The 13,215-nt window shown below is 51.5% G+C and overlaps 2 protein-coding genes across 2 annotated transcripts in view; one reads left to right on the forward strand and one right to left on the reverse strand.

Moving 5' to 3' along the window:
- The window catches only part of LOC146421912 (serine/threonine-protein kinase pim-1-like), an 11,887-nt gene extending 4,739 nt beyond the window's left edge, over window positions 1-7,148 (forward strand). Inside the window, exons 4-12 of the mRNA XM_085046864.1 lie at window positions 3,640-3,822; window positions 3,918-4,019; window positions 4,136-4,256; window positions 4,344-4,760; window positions 5,369-5,545; window positions 5,803-5,940; window positions 6,173-6,344; window positions 6,684-6,844; window positions 7,025-7,148. Coding sequence (XP_084902990.1) covers window positions 3,640-3,822; window positions 3,918-4,019; window positions 4,136-4,256; window positions 4,344-4,760; window positions 5,369-5,545; window positions 5,803-5,940; window positions 6,173-6,294 — 1,260 coding nt within the window. The 3' untranslated portion in view covers window positions 6,295-6,344; window positions 6,684-6,844; window positions 7,025-7,148. The remainder of the gene's footprint in view (window positions 1-3,639; window positions 3,823-3,917; window positions 4,020-4,135; window positions 4,257-4,343; window positions 4,761-5,368; window positions 5,546-5,802; window positions 5,941-6,172; window positions 6,345-6,683; window positions 6,845-7,024) is intronic.
- Window positions 1-13,215, reverse strand: part of LOC146421908 (olfactory receptor 14A16-like) — a 180,161-nt gene that overhangs the window by 75,228 nt on the left and 91,718 nt on the right. The gene's annotated exons all lie outside the window — the stretch shown is intronic.

Below are 13,215 nucleotides of genomic sequence, written 5' to 3' on the forward strand. Positions count from 1 at the left end.
TTTATTTTCCCCTCCTGTTTGCTAGGCGATGGTTATGGGGCCCTTTAGAGCAACATCTGAGCAGCTCCTGCCCCCATCCTGTTTTATTCTCTCTTCTTTGGAGTTGGCCTGCTGGGTTTGACATGGGAATTGGTGGTGTCTCCCCATTCTTCCCTCCACCATCAACTGTAACTTATATTAAACAGTGAAAACTGCCTTGTTTATCTGGTGGGGAGGACATGAGTGGGGAAAGTTAACAGGGTTTGTTTTCATGGGCCTTGTGACAGTAAAGAAAAATGAGGTTTGTCTTTTTGGTGTGGTGCTGTGTGTTGGGATTTGCAGGTTTATTTCTTGTTATGGTTGTTATTATTTATTAGTATTACTTATTAGTGTTATATTTTAAATCTTACATTATTAATAATAGCTGGATGTCAGCTCACTGGGAAGAATCCCTTCTTTCTCCAGGTGGGATTGAGCTGTACAGTCCCTTCCAGCCAGTGGATTCTAAAGATGGGAAGTCCCAGTTATGGGATTTTGGTGTGATTTGGAGCTGGGGAAGGGTTACATACAATCTCAGAGGTGCCCCAAGCCTGCTCTGCTGCCACGTCTGTGATCGTGGCCTCTCACAGCTGCCCTGCCCTGGGGACATGGTGGGACACCTCCTGCCAGGGCTGAGGCAACTAACAGCACCTCATGGTCTCTCACAGCCACTCATGGCCCCTTCAAAGCCCCTCTCAGCCCCTCTCAGCCCCAGGCTCAGGGCTCCTCCCAAAGCAGAAGGGATCAGGCCCTGCTTGTTGTCCTTTCACTTCAGTCACTTCACAGCAACAAGAAAGGCTGAAATGGAGCCTTTCCCAGCGTTCCCCTCTGGGTTAATGGCTGCCCGAAGCTCTGTGCTGGCTCTGGCCCAAGCACGAACATCACTGCAGCCCCAGGCCTTTGCTGTCCCCCCGTGTCCATTCCCTGTCCCCGAGTCCTGCCCGGCTCTGGCAGCAGCAGCAGCACAGCGCAGTGGGCGCCAGCCTGGCCCAGCCGGGGCTCCCAGCAGGAGCAGCAGCAGCATTGCCAGCCCTTCCCAGCTGCTCCTGCCTTGCCTTCCCCAGGGGTTTGTCCAGGGCAATTCTGGAGTAGAGCAACAATCACCCACAAACAGCCCTGATTGCTCAGGCCCGGCTGTGCTGCCCTGAACCAACCTTCAGAGCAAGAAAGGATCAGGTTCCAGCACTGTTTTCAGCACTGCTTTACTCACCCTGAGGTGACAGCAGGAGGCTGTTGGTGTGTTTGCCTTATCAATTGGAGGTCAAGGCTGCTGTTTCCCCTCATCTGGTTGCCACTTGAATTTTATCATTAAATCTGCAGTTGCCTCTTTTGATCAGTGCTACCCATGGTGCTTTCATGACAGTGAACTCAGTCTTTATTTGCAGGCATCATGATTAGCACATCTTGAAATGCTCACAAGGCCTGAGCACTAAGTCGAGGACAATAATGCCAAATAGGCCACATTTGCAGTGCTCAAACACAGTGCTGTTGCTGGTGCTGTTTAAATAGAACCAGCTTACAGAGGCCATCACAGAAACTGCCTCTGCAGTGTCAAATAAAATGAAAAAAAATCCACCAGGAGAAAGAAAAACCAGAACTTTTTTACTCACTTCATTGCTTCTTCCAAGCAGCAGAAATGGGAGATGCCCAGAGGTATTTCCAGGTGCTGCTGATCCCAGTTGGAGCCCAGCCTGCTGCAGAGTCCCAGAGGAACCTGAGCCCAGCCCGGGGAGCTCCCGCAGTGTCAGAGAGCTCAGAGCATGTGGGGCCAGGCCCAGAGCCCTGGGCACGGCCGCCGATCGTGGGGCAGCGGCACAGACGGAATGTCCTGCGGCACAAACCTCCTGCTCCTTCCACACAGCACCCATCGTGCTCCCCCTGCTCCTCTCCCAGCACTGCACAAATTCCAGCTGGGAGGAGGCTTCCCAAGAGAGAGCTCCAGCTCCCTGCTCCTGTTTCACCCTGAGTGTCCCTGCAGAGGAGCAGGGCACCTTCCTGTTCCAGAAGCTCAGGGGTCTCATTTCATGAGCAATCTGGGATGCCAGTGGTCTTGTTAAGAAGGACAAAAGCAGAGGGAATGGATTAGAAAGTATTAGAAAAAATTACCCTTCTTACAGACAAAGTTCACCAAGGCATTCCCTACATTTCTCCTTTTCAGGTTTTCAGTCATTTGTCTGCTCTGAGAGGTCCAGCTTGTTCTGGTGCTTATCATGAACTGCTTGTGCTCTTGATTTATACCAGCACAAGAGATGTAGAATCATCTCAACTGAACACAGAAACAAACTACCCCTGTCAGCCCATTTTCATGTTCCAGATCACTTTCAAGATGTCCATGGAGATGTTGGAATGATTCTCACACAATCCTCCATTCTGGCTGCAGGCTCTGGAGATTCTTCCTCTGAATTCAGTCAGGGTTGCATTCCCTAACAATTCCTGGGATCACTTCATGTTTTCTTAGGTTAGAACAGTAACAATGAAAATCTTTTACCAAAGGCACAACTCTCCAGCCCACAAGCAAAAGAAAGGACAAATTGTAAAGTTCTCTAAACATTTGTCCTGCTTTGCTGCAAAAGTCATGCTGCACACACAGTGCGGAAAGCCAAGAGAAGCTGCAATTGGTGGCACATCTTGTGACAGGAGCTCAACCTTGTTCTCCACAAAAGGTTCTTGAAGAGAGCAAACAGCCCTGAGGAGAAGATTCTGGGAAAACTGAAACAGCTTTCAAGAAATGAAATGAAAATGGAAAGAAACAATTTAAGGTGTTTTCCTCTATTTATTTCTGTGCTCCCCTTTTCCATGTTGCACTACTTGTCCATCCCAGTAATTCCAAATGGATCTCACCTCGAAGACCTATGATTTAGTGAGTTTTATACATTCTAAAACACCATAAGCTGCATCCAGTTTGCCTTTTCCTGTTTTGCCTGGAGAGCTATGCTGGAGACATAAGTGCAGTGCTTGGGTCGGGTCTGAATTCTACAGACAGGGAATGTGCTCCGCTAGTGTTTGACCCTCAGCAGGGACAATGCACAGCAGCAACCGAGGGGATTTCTGTGCCATTGTGTCAAGACTCTGGACCTGGGCTGAACAGGGCAAAGTTCCCGTGTTTGGACAGACTCAGGTGATGCCCTTGGGGCACGCGGGGCTCGGCCGTGGGGCGCGCGGGGGCGAGCGGGGAACGGACAAACGGCCACTCGGACTAACAGCCACTCGGATAAACGGCCACTCGGACAAACGGCCCTGGAGCTTCAGTTGCAGCGGCAGCGGCGGCAGCGGCAGCAGCAACAGCGAACGCAGCGATTCTAAAGACTCTCCGACTCTTTCTCCTGCTTCTCCTCTCCCTCTCCCGCTGTCCCGCATCCTCTCCCCGTCTCCCTTTCCCGGTCCTACCCTCATCTCCCGGTGTCCCCTTCCTTTCTCTCTCTCCCTCTCCCCTGCCAGCCCGGGCCATGCCCCAAACCCGCCCCCGGCCCCGGGCGGGGCTGCCCCCTCCCCGCCCCTGGGCGTCCCGCCGCGCTCTCGCCTTCGCCCGCTTCTCGCCATCGTGGCAGTGGCGCTGCTGGGCGGGCATCAGTGGCTGGGGCTGGGGCGGCATCGTCACCCTTTGGCTCCGCCTGTCCCGAGCCCGGCCCCAGCCCCGACGCAGGGTCCAGCCCCGAGCCCGACCCCGTTACCAGCTCCTCCCGGGGCCCGCGGAGGACACACGCGGCTCGGCCGCTCCCGCCGCCTCCGCTGCGGCTTCCCCGGGCCGAGCTCCGCCGCTGGGCAGCGCGGCCGCCGGCCCCGAGCCGCCGGTGCCCGGGGCGGGTGGGAATGCCCAGCCCGGGGCGCTCGGGGGGCGGTCGGGGGCCGTGTCTGGCCCCGGGCCGAGCGCTGACGGCCGCGTGTCGCCCGCAGGGAAGGCGCAGGAGGCCCTGCAGGATCGCTACCGCCTGGGTTCGCTGCTGGGCACAGGAGGCTTCGGCAGCGTCTTCTCGGCGACGCGGCTGGCGGACGGTGCCCCGGTGAGTGGCGGGGCTGGCGGCGGGCGGAGGAGGAGGAGAAGGAGGAGGAGGAGGAGAAGGACGGGGCGCGGCGGGGCGGGCGGCGAGCTCAGCCCGCTGCTGCCCCTTGCTCTCAGGTGGCCATCAAGTGCGTGCAGAAGGATCGCATCCGGCATTGGGGCGAGCTGGTGAGTGAGCCATTGGGGCCAGCGGCAGAAGCCGGGCGAGCCGGGCGGCGAGGAGCCAGGGCCCGGCAGGGTGGGAGCCGCCGGGAGCCCCGGAGGGAGAGCGGGCGAGGGGTGAGCGGGGGGCGCCGAGCATCCCGGGCTGGGTGAGGGATCCCAGAGCCCTGGCACAGCCTCAGCCCCACTGACAGCAGCTTGGTCCTCCCTCAGCCCGATGGCACCCGTGCGCCCCTGGAGATCGTGCTGCTGGACAAGGTGTCCACTGGCTTCCATGGTGTCATTCAGCTCCTGGAATGGTTCGAGCTCCCCATCAGCTTCTTGATGGTGCTGGAGCGTCCGGAGCAGTGCCAGGACCTGTGTGATTTCATCCTGGCTCGGGGGTTCCTGCCGGAGGAGGAGGCTCGGGGGCTGTTCTGCCAGGTGCTGCAGGCCGTGCGGCACTGCACCAGCTGCGGGGTGCTGCACAGAGACATCAAACCTGGCAACATCCTCCTGGACCTGTGCACCGGACAGGTCAAACTGATCGACTTTGGCTGTGGCACCTTCCTCCAGGACACAGTCTACACCAAATTTGCAGGTGAGCCCTCCCAGGGGATGCTCCTGGGCACCTCATGGCCCAGCCTGGGTGTAGCACCAGGGATTCCCCCATTTGCTGCAGGTCATGGGATTGCTTCTTCAGCCAAGTTGCTTTTGGGTGGGGGGACCAGCTCCTGGCCCTGCTGACAGCCTTCAGCACCCACTCTGCCCTGGGCTGGGGCTAGGGCTGGGGCAGCCAGCCTGACAAAAACACCCATGGGGGTAGCAGAGAGGGGGTCAGACCCTGTGCCCTGGCTGGTTTGGTGTGCAGGTGAGGAAGGGCTTGGACTGCTCTGCTCCCCTTGTTTGCCTTAGCTTTTAATTGGTTTTTGGGGGCAATGCAGGCAGGAAGGAGAGTGGTTTTTCCCCACCACTGTGTGGGTTTTCCCTTAGCATGTCATGGTTGGGCCTTCCCAGGCTTCTGCTGCCCTCTTCCAGCACCAGTGGCTTCTTCTAGAACCCCAAGTTTGTACACAAGTCACAGGTGCTGGCAAGAGGGCAGCAGATCACCCCATGTGCCACTGGTGCAGCCCCTGCATGCCCAGGGATGGTGGGGTGAGGCTCTGGGAGCAGCAGCATCCCCTGATGAACTCCATCTGTATTCCATAGGAACCCTGTCCTACAGCCCACCAGAATGGACCCAGCTCAGATGTTACCATGGCGAGGCAGCAATGATCTGGTCCCTGGGTATCCTGCTGTACCAGATGGTCTGTGGGAAGCACCCATTCAAGAAGGGCTGGGAGATCATCTGGGGCGAGCTCTTGTTCCCACAACACCTTTCTCAAGGTAAATCCTCATCTCTGTGGCACAGGGGGAATATCAGTGTTGGGAGACAGCAGCAGGCTCATGAGCATCCTGCTCTGGCAGCTACTGAGGAGGTGGCACATGTCCTGCTCTCCTGCTCTCCTCCAAAACAGGGAATTGACTGGAAAGTTTGGACACAGCTCTGAGCACATCCAGCATAGGCAGGGCATGGGAACAGGGGGGAAAAGTGAACAGCATCCTTCTCCAAGTGACTGGCAGTTTCTGGTTTCTCTCCCCAGAGTGCAAAGATCTTATCAAGGGGTGTTTATCCATGCACTCATTGGACAGGCCGTCACTGGAAGATCTCTTCCATGAGCCTTGGCTGCAGGGCTCTGCCCTAGAAGATGGGAGAGATCCACAGGCACCGTTTGGACCTGGTAAGTAACAGCTGCACACATCTCTTGGCAACAAGAAGCAAAGAAAACCAAACTGTTTTGTGCTGCCTGTAGCCCAGAGCAGGGATCATCAGATGGGAACACACAGCTCTTGTGCTGGAGCTGAGCTGCTCTGGCAAGCACTGGTGGCCACCATCCAAGCTGGTTTTGCTTGTCCTTGTTCATTGATGGCTGGGGCCCTGGGCAGAACCCTGACAGCCTTCTCTGCCCCCAGGGAAGGAGCAGGAGCCCCTGGAGAAGCTGGACCAGGTGGGGCTGCTGCTGGAGACACCAGGGACACCCTCAAGGATGAGCACCTCTTCCACGACCCAGCCATCTGCAGCTGAAGAAGATTGACTTTGATTCTGGCACCTTCTGCAAAGACACACTCCACACCCAGTGTGCAGGTGAGTGCACAGCCAGGGGATGCTCCCAGATCTGGGCATTGCTCAGCCTGGCTGGGCACCAGAGGTTCCCCCTTTGCTGGGGTGGATGCAAGGAATTCTTCAGTTGGCTGCCAAGCTGCTCTTTGGCTCTGGGCAGCTGCTGAGGAGGAGGATCTGCCATGGCTGGCTGGAGGCTGGGCACATGTCCTGCCCTCCTGCTCTGCTCCCAGAGGCAGCAGTGATGGGGAGGTTTGGGCACAGCTCTGAGCTCAGCCAGCATGGCCTGGGCACTGTGGGCAGTTGGGACAAGGGGACAGGAGCCTTCAGCTGATGGGTGATTTCTGGTTTCTCTCCTTCCAGCAGGGCTCTGCGGATGCTGAGGCTGCTCTGGGCTCTGCCAGGGCTCTGCTGGGGCTCAGCCCTGGGCACGGCTGGGCCTGCTCTGCCCTCCCATTGCTCTGATAGCTCTGCATCAGACGAGCCTGTTCTGAGCACAGCGACTGAGCTTTCTGCTTGTGCAGGTGAGTGAGACTCTCCTGCAGGCCCAGAGATTGCAGTGAGGGAGACACATCCAATTGGCAAGAACCCAAACACTCCACAGTCCCAGCTGAACGCCTCTATGTCCACAGGATGTTTTGTCTGTTCCACTCTTCATTCCTGTTGGGCTGGAACTGTGCAATTGCACTTTCTTCCTCCTCTAGGAGTACCACGAGTGAGCCAAACCTGGCAAGTGGGCCTTGTTCCTAAGGCAGTGCAGTCTGGAGTTGATGGATGAAGAATTGCCCTTCTCCATCTCCAAACCAGAGCAAAAAGCTGTAAGTGGGACTTGCTGTCTTTAAGGATCCACTGACAGTTTCAGAGGGAATGTACAGCTCATTCACAGGGTGAGAAGGACGGGCATCTTCTAAAGAGTTGTGATTTGACAGAGTTTAGGTTCCCAGTCCTGCTCAGAGCTCTCAGGGCACAATCAATTTCCTAATACTTCACAATTGAAAATAACAACGTTGGAAACAAACCCCAAAATATTTAAAAACAGGCTGCTGAGTAAGATGGATCCATGCCATCAGAACATTTTCCAAGTAAATAACTGAGTTCTCATACTCAAAAGATCAGTTACCTCTTAATTGAAGTTTACAGAAAATTTTTCACTACGCATTTGGAGTTCCTTTTAATATTTTGATTTTTTTCTGATTTCTTTTTCTCTTTCTTTTTTTTTTATTTTTCTTTTCTAAATCAGAAAACATGTCCTGAAAGAGGAATGTCCTTTCCTCCTCATTCCCATGTGGAGCAGCTCCCTTCCTGCAGAGCCTGGCAGCTCCTGTCCCCTGCAGGGCTGAGGCTTTTCCCCGTTGCTGTGCACAGACTGATGGAGCAGCACTGCTGAACACAGGGACACCCAGAGGGACCAAAAGCAGCTGCCTTTGTCCACCTGAAGCTCCAAGGGCCAAACTCTGAGCAGACATGGCTGGAAGAGACTGGCAGGCTCCCTGTTTGCTGTGCTCCCCACTTGTGAGGGGCCCAGCTTTGCGTGAGGCACAGTGAGAACAAGGGGCAGCTCCCTCCCAGCCCCACAGCCAAGGGACCCCTCTGGCCCCGGGGCTTGGGGCACTGTCAGCACCTGCTGCTTCAGCCACTGCTTCTGCTGGCACTGAGAGCAACAACCAGATTGTGGCTGATCCCGAGGGAGCAGCAGCAGGGCCTGGAGCTGATCCCTGAGTCTGGGCAGGGCTGGACAAATGACCCCACAGCAGCAGCAGCAGCAAATGGACCTGACTTTGAGCACAGCCCCTGCCACTCCTCCCTCCTGTTTGCAGTGGTGTCACAGCAGCCTGAGGCACCTGGGAGCCCTCAGTGCCAGCAGGGACTTGAGATGGCAGCCCTGGGCTCCTGGAGGTTGTGCAAGGAACGGAGCTGGGCACTCCCTGTCCATATGGAGCTTGCAGATGGAAAAGGCTGCTGTGCCCAGGCAGCTCCAAGGGCAGAGAAATGAGGCTCTCGAGCACTTGATCTGGGCCAGTTCCACAGCCCTGGGCAGCAGCCAGCGAGCAGAGGGGGAACAGAGGGCACAGCAAGAGGGACAAAAGCAGTCAAGTGCAGAGACTGGAGAGAGCCAGACCTGGCAGAAGGAACAGCTGCTTCCTTGCACTCCTGAAGAAAGCTCTTGGCTGTTTCAGAGCACTGAAAGGTGTGAAGGGCAGAGAGGAGGTGACACCAAACAATGCTCCTGTTTTCACATCCTCCCCTCTCAGTGTCCCAAAATGAACTGGATGAACTCTGCTCTTCTCTCTGAGTTATCTTGTTCAGCATGAGCAACTTAGCACCAGGAGCTAAAGGAGCTGAAGCCTTAGGCCTCAAGAGCTGACCAGGAGGGGACTTTTTGAGCAAAGTGATGTTACCAATGTGGACCTAGCTGAATGCAGCAGATAGAATCCTGGAATTACAGAATCCTTTCTGTTGGAAAAGATCTCTGATCTCATCAACTCCAGCTGTTCACCCAGCACTGTCAGCCCAGCACTAAACCACATTCCTGAAGTGCCAAGGCCTGACCAAGACGCCTGACTGAGGCCTGAACAACAGGCCCTGAGCCAAAGGTGACCTCTTGATGAACCTTCTAACCAAATATTATCTTTGTATCTGCTCATTAACGAAATATGCATGATCATTAGCATTGTGATAGATGTATTCACTCATTAGTGAAACATGTATTTGCCTTTCTCTAGTTGTAAGCTGGACAAAGCCATGAAATCCAACATCTGGCCCGGTTTGGAGAGTATGGTCAAAGTCAACTCCCTTAGTTCCTCCTTGAGCCCTGGCCAGGCTTTGGGAGAAGCCAAGAGGAGGATGAAACCAGATGTTCCTGCACTAGCAGTGCTGTCAGTGTGTTTATTCAGCACTGTCACAGCTGGGCCCTCTCCCAGCCAGGCTGGAAGCCTCACCTGTGGGTGGATGCACCTGCAGGAATTGCCAGTTGTTGGCAGTGGCTCTGCAGTCCTTGGCTGTGACAGCTTCCCCAGCTGATGAGGGGATCTGGGTGATGGTACAGTCTGAGAGTAACTGGTGATGGATCTTTCTTCATCACTACAGGCAGTCTTTGGTAGTGCTGATTGGGTGCATTGCTGAGCTTCTGTTGTGATTCTTTGCTGCTTTGAACTATAGCAAATTGCACTGATTCCTTCAGTGTATTACACTGATTCCTTCAGTAAATCACATTGATTCCTTCAGTTGGTGTCTGTGTCTTTGGTGCTGACCCTGCCCAGTGGGAAAACAAAATTGGTGTAGTTTGGCCAGATCACAGCAAAATTTCACTTTTTAAATGTAAATTTAAGGAATCAGTCCTATCCAAAATTCCTGGTTGGGAAGACCTTCCCTATAGTTCACTGGCTCTGCAGGGGGCTGAGATCAGAGCACTGTGTGAGCAATGGGGAAGTTGGCTAAAAGAAGCCGAACCACTGGATGTATTAAAATGCATCCAAAATTGCATATGGAAAAAGGAAAAGAACTTGTGGGTTTAGGAAGAAGAGAATTAATTTTGTTAACAGTATATGGGAAAAAGCACCAACAGAAGGAACAATTGTTTTTGGAACACGCCCACATGAAGCGAGAGGAGTTTTTAATCTTGAGCTCAGATTTCTTTGTGCAAGTGAAATAATATAATTATATAATCAATATATTGATATATATATAAAATAATAATTGTACATAGAAATATCATTAAAATATACATGTGTGTATATATATAAGCCAAATAATTATGTGAAATAATGCTGACAATACTAATTTGTTACCTTTGGCTGCTCAGGGATGTAACACTAAATACCCTACAGAAAATGTTTGGCCAGGACCCAAACATGAGTGGGAAACTTGGTGAGATTGTGTATAATGAATAAAGAAGGATGGGATGAAATTGGCTATTTTTATATGGTTTGCTAATACTCTGGTGTGGAATGCTTTGTCTGATCCTGTGAGAAATGAAGTGATTAAGGCTGCTGGGTTTTTCATATACCACACTATGCACAAGCTGCAGGATTGGTGGAATGGATGGAGGGGTTGTTAAAAGAGCAGATGAAAAATTAGGGGATGAGAACTTGTCTGGATGAAGAATCCTTTTCAGGTCCACCCCAGAAGCTGCAGGGCTGGACCTTTATGCATTAGAATTAATTAGGATAAATCAGAAGCAAATGAGAGTTATCAATACCAGAATAGGAATTCAGATTCCTCCAGAGCACTTTGGTTTGATAACTGCTCACTGAAGCTTGGCCTTGCAAAGTGTTCATGTCATGGGAGGAGGAATTGATGCAGATTATCAAGGAGAAATTGAATTCTGTTAAACAATAGTGAGCAAGATTTGATTATGCAACCCTGTGACAACGGAGGACAATTATTGATATTGCAGTTTTAAAAACAGTTGTGAAAAAAGGAGATTCACCTCAAATCACCACTGTTTGTGGAGGTAAAGGGTTTGGATCCAGCAGTCCTAATAATGGAGCCACAGTGTGAGTCCAGAGGCCAAATGGCCCTCCTGAGCCAGCTGAAGGAACAGCTCTGGGGAAAGACATCACTTTTAATCCTGAAACCTGGGCAGGAACGATGGGAATCTGTCCCTGCAGCCAAGTGTTCTATGGGAGAACAAGTAGATGTTATAGGATGTTGTTTTACAGATCCTGCCAGACCAAATCTCCCTGTTTGCCCCAACGTTCCCTTTGGAAAATGCTCTGATCCACAGGGCTCCATGTGAGGACTGATGTGACAATGAGTGACTTCCACACGAATTCAGCCAGGAGCCTGGAGCACCTCAAGGACTGGGACCTGGCAGCTCTCCAGCCAAAGGGGAAAGGACCCACCAAGCCTTGTTACCCACAGACACTGTGGTGAAGCTGAACAGCAAAGGACCTTGGGGCATTATTGTGGAATTAAAAAGGCACCAGCTCCATGGACAATGGAATTATTGTTCCTAACCCAATAGAGATTGAGAAAAAAGGTTGAATAACCTTGTCACTAAAGTACTACTTTTGTCTGTAAGTTGTATCTTGATAGTCAACCAGAATCTTTGTTTGCCAGAAACACCTCTGGAGTTTCACCAAGGGATTAGTCATGGAAATTTGTATGAAAATGTAAAGGTCAAAGTACCCAAAATACTCAATGTAACTAATTGCAGGATATGTTCTCAGCCAATGTTGGGAGGAATGGGATTCCCTTGCAGGGCCCATCCTGTGGGGTGGCAGAACTCTGTCAATGGGCTCTGACTTGTAATGGAGTCAGTGAAGGGACAGTTAAAGAAAACTGTGCTTGGAACAAAAGAATACAATGATCAGTTTTACAGGATTCAACAAGATTTTCCTTCAGGAGAAACTGAACTCTGTCACAGTTAGAGGCCAAAATGTGAAAGGATTTCTATGATTTAGCATTACTGAAAATGACAACAGAACTTGTGGTGCTGGAGCTGGTCAGTGTCAGTGTTACACCACTCCCAGCCTCAGGGCCACCATTTAGAAGAAGTAGCAAAAATTGTTATTGAAATATCGAATAGCACATCCTGAGAGCTCCAACACACATGAATGTTAGCTCTACAGAACCACATGGCCTTGGATTATCTGCTTGCTGGCCAAGGAGGAACCTGTGCTATTTTAGGACAGGAGTGTTGCACTTGTATCACTGATGGCTTTGAAGTCCAACAGTCAGGAATGACCTCAATAGAAAGAGCAGTGGAAGAATGGCAGAAAGAAGAAAATTGTTCTTGGTGGGATTGGTTTCATGTCTGCCAAATTGGAGGCTGCTGCAAAATGCATTCATGGCAGTCACTGTAATCATTGCAGTGTGTGCACTTGGTGTGTTATGATTGCATGTTAGAGTTGTTGTAACACTTTGTGCTGCAAAATGGAGACTTTAGACTTGTGTAAAAAGAAACATAGCCTCAAGAAAAAAGGGAGATTTGATAACATAGAGAATAGCAACTAATCAGGCATGTTTTAGAAGGAATGCAAATACCAGCTCTGAGTAATGAACTTGAAGAGCACTTACTTGAAGGACAAGAGGTGATGCCTTTATGCCTAATAAGTAAATTTAATGTTCTATTGTTGAAAGAGTTGTTATGAAGGTTTTATTATCAACAGAATTGTTATGAAGATTGTAACTCGTCTGTGGGTCAAAGGACCAATTGAAGTACTAAAGCCTTAACAACAGGCCCTGAGCCAAAGGTTACACCTAGATAGATCGTCCAACTGTTATATTTGTATCTGCTCATCAACAAAGTATTATTAGCAATACAATCTATGTATCTGTTAATTGGTGAAACCTATATTTACCTTTCTATATTTAGAAACCAGACAAGGCTGGTTTGGGGGTGTAGATCAAAGTCAACTCCCTTGGTTCCTCCTTGAGCCCTGGCCAGGCTTTGGGAGAAGCCAAGAGGAGGATGAAACCAGATGTTCCTGCACTAGCAGTGCTGTTAGTGTGTTTATTCAGCACTGTCACAGCTGGGCCCTCTCCCAGCCAGGCTGGAAGCCTCACCTGTGGGTGGATGCACCTGCAGGAATTGCCAGTTGTTGGGAGTGGCTCTGCAGTCCTTGGCTGTGACAGCTTCCCCAGCTGATGAGGGGATCTGGGTGATGGTAAAGTCTGAGGGTGACTGGTGATGGATCTTTCTTCATCACTGCAGGCAATCTTTGATGATTGTGTGCATTGCTGAGCTTATCCTGTTGTGATTCTTTGCAAATGATTTTGTACATTGCTGAACTTATCCTTTTGTCATTCTCTGCAGTTTTGCATTTATATAAATTACACAATTCCTTCAGTTGGTGTCTGTGTCTTTGGTCCTGACCTTGCCCACCATCAAAACAGGGCCCTTCCTGCCTCAGTGTTACCTGGGAAGACAAAAACCATCACTCCAAATGCT

The sequence above is a fragment of the Lichenostomus cassidix genome, unplaced genomic scaffold (assembly GCF_008360975.1).
Source record: "Lichenostomus cassidix isolate B80296 unplaced genomic scaffold, HeHo_3.0 HiC_scaffold_46, whole genome shotgun sequence".
NCBI lineage: Eukaryota > Metazoa > Chordata > Aves > Passeriformes > Meliphagidae > Lichenostomus > Lichenostomus cassidix.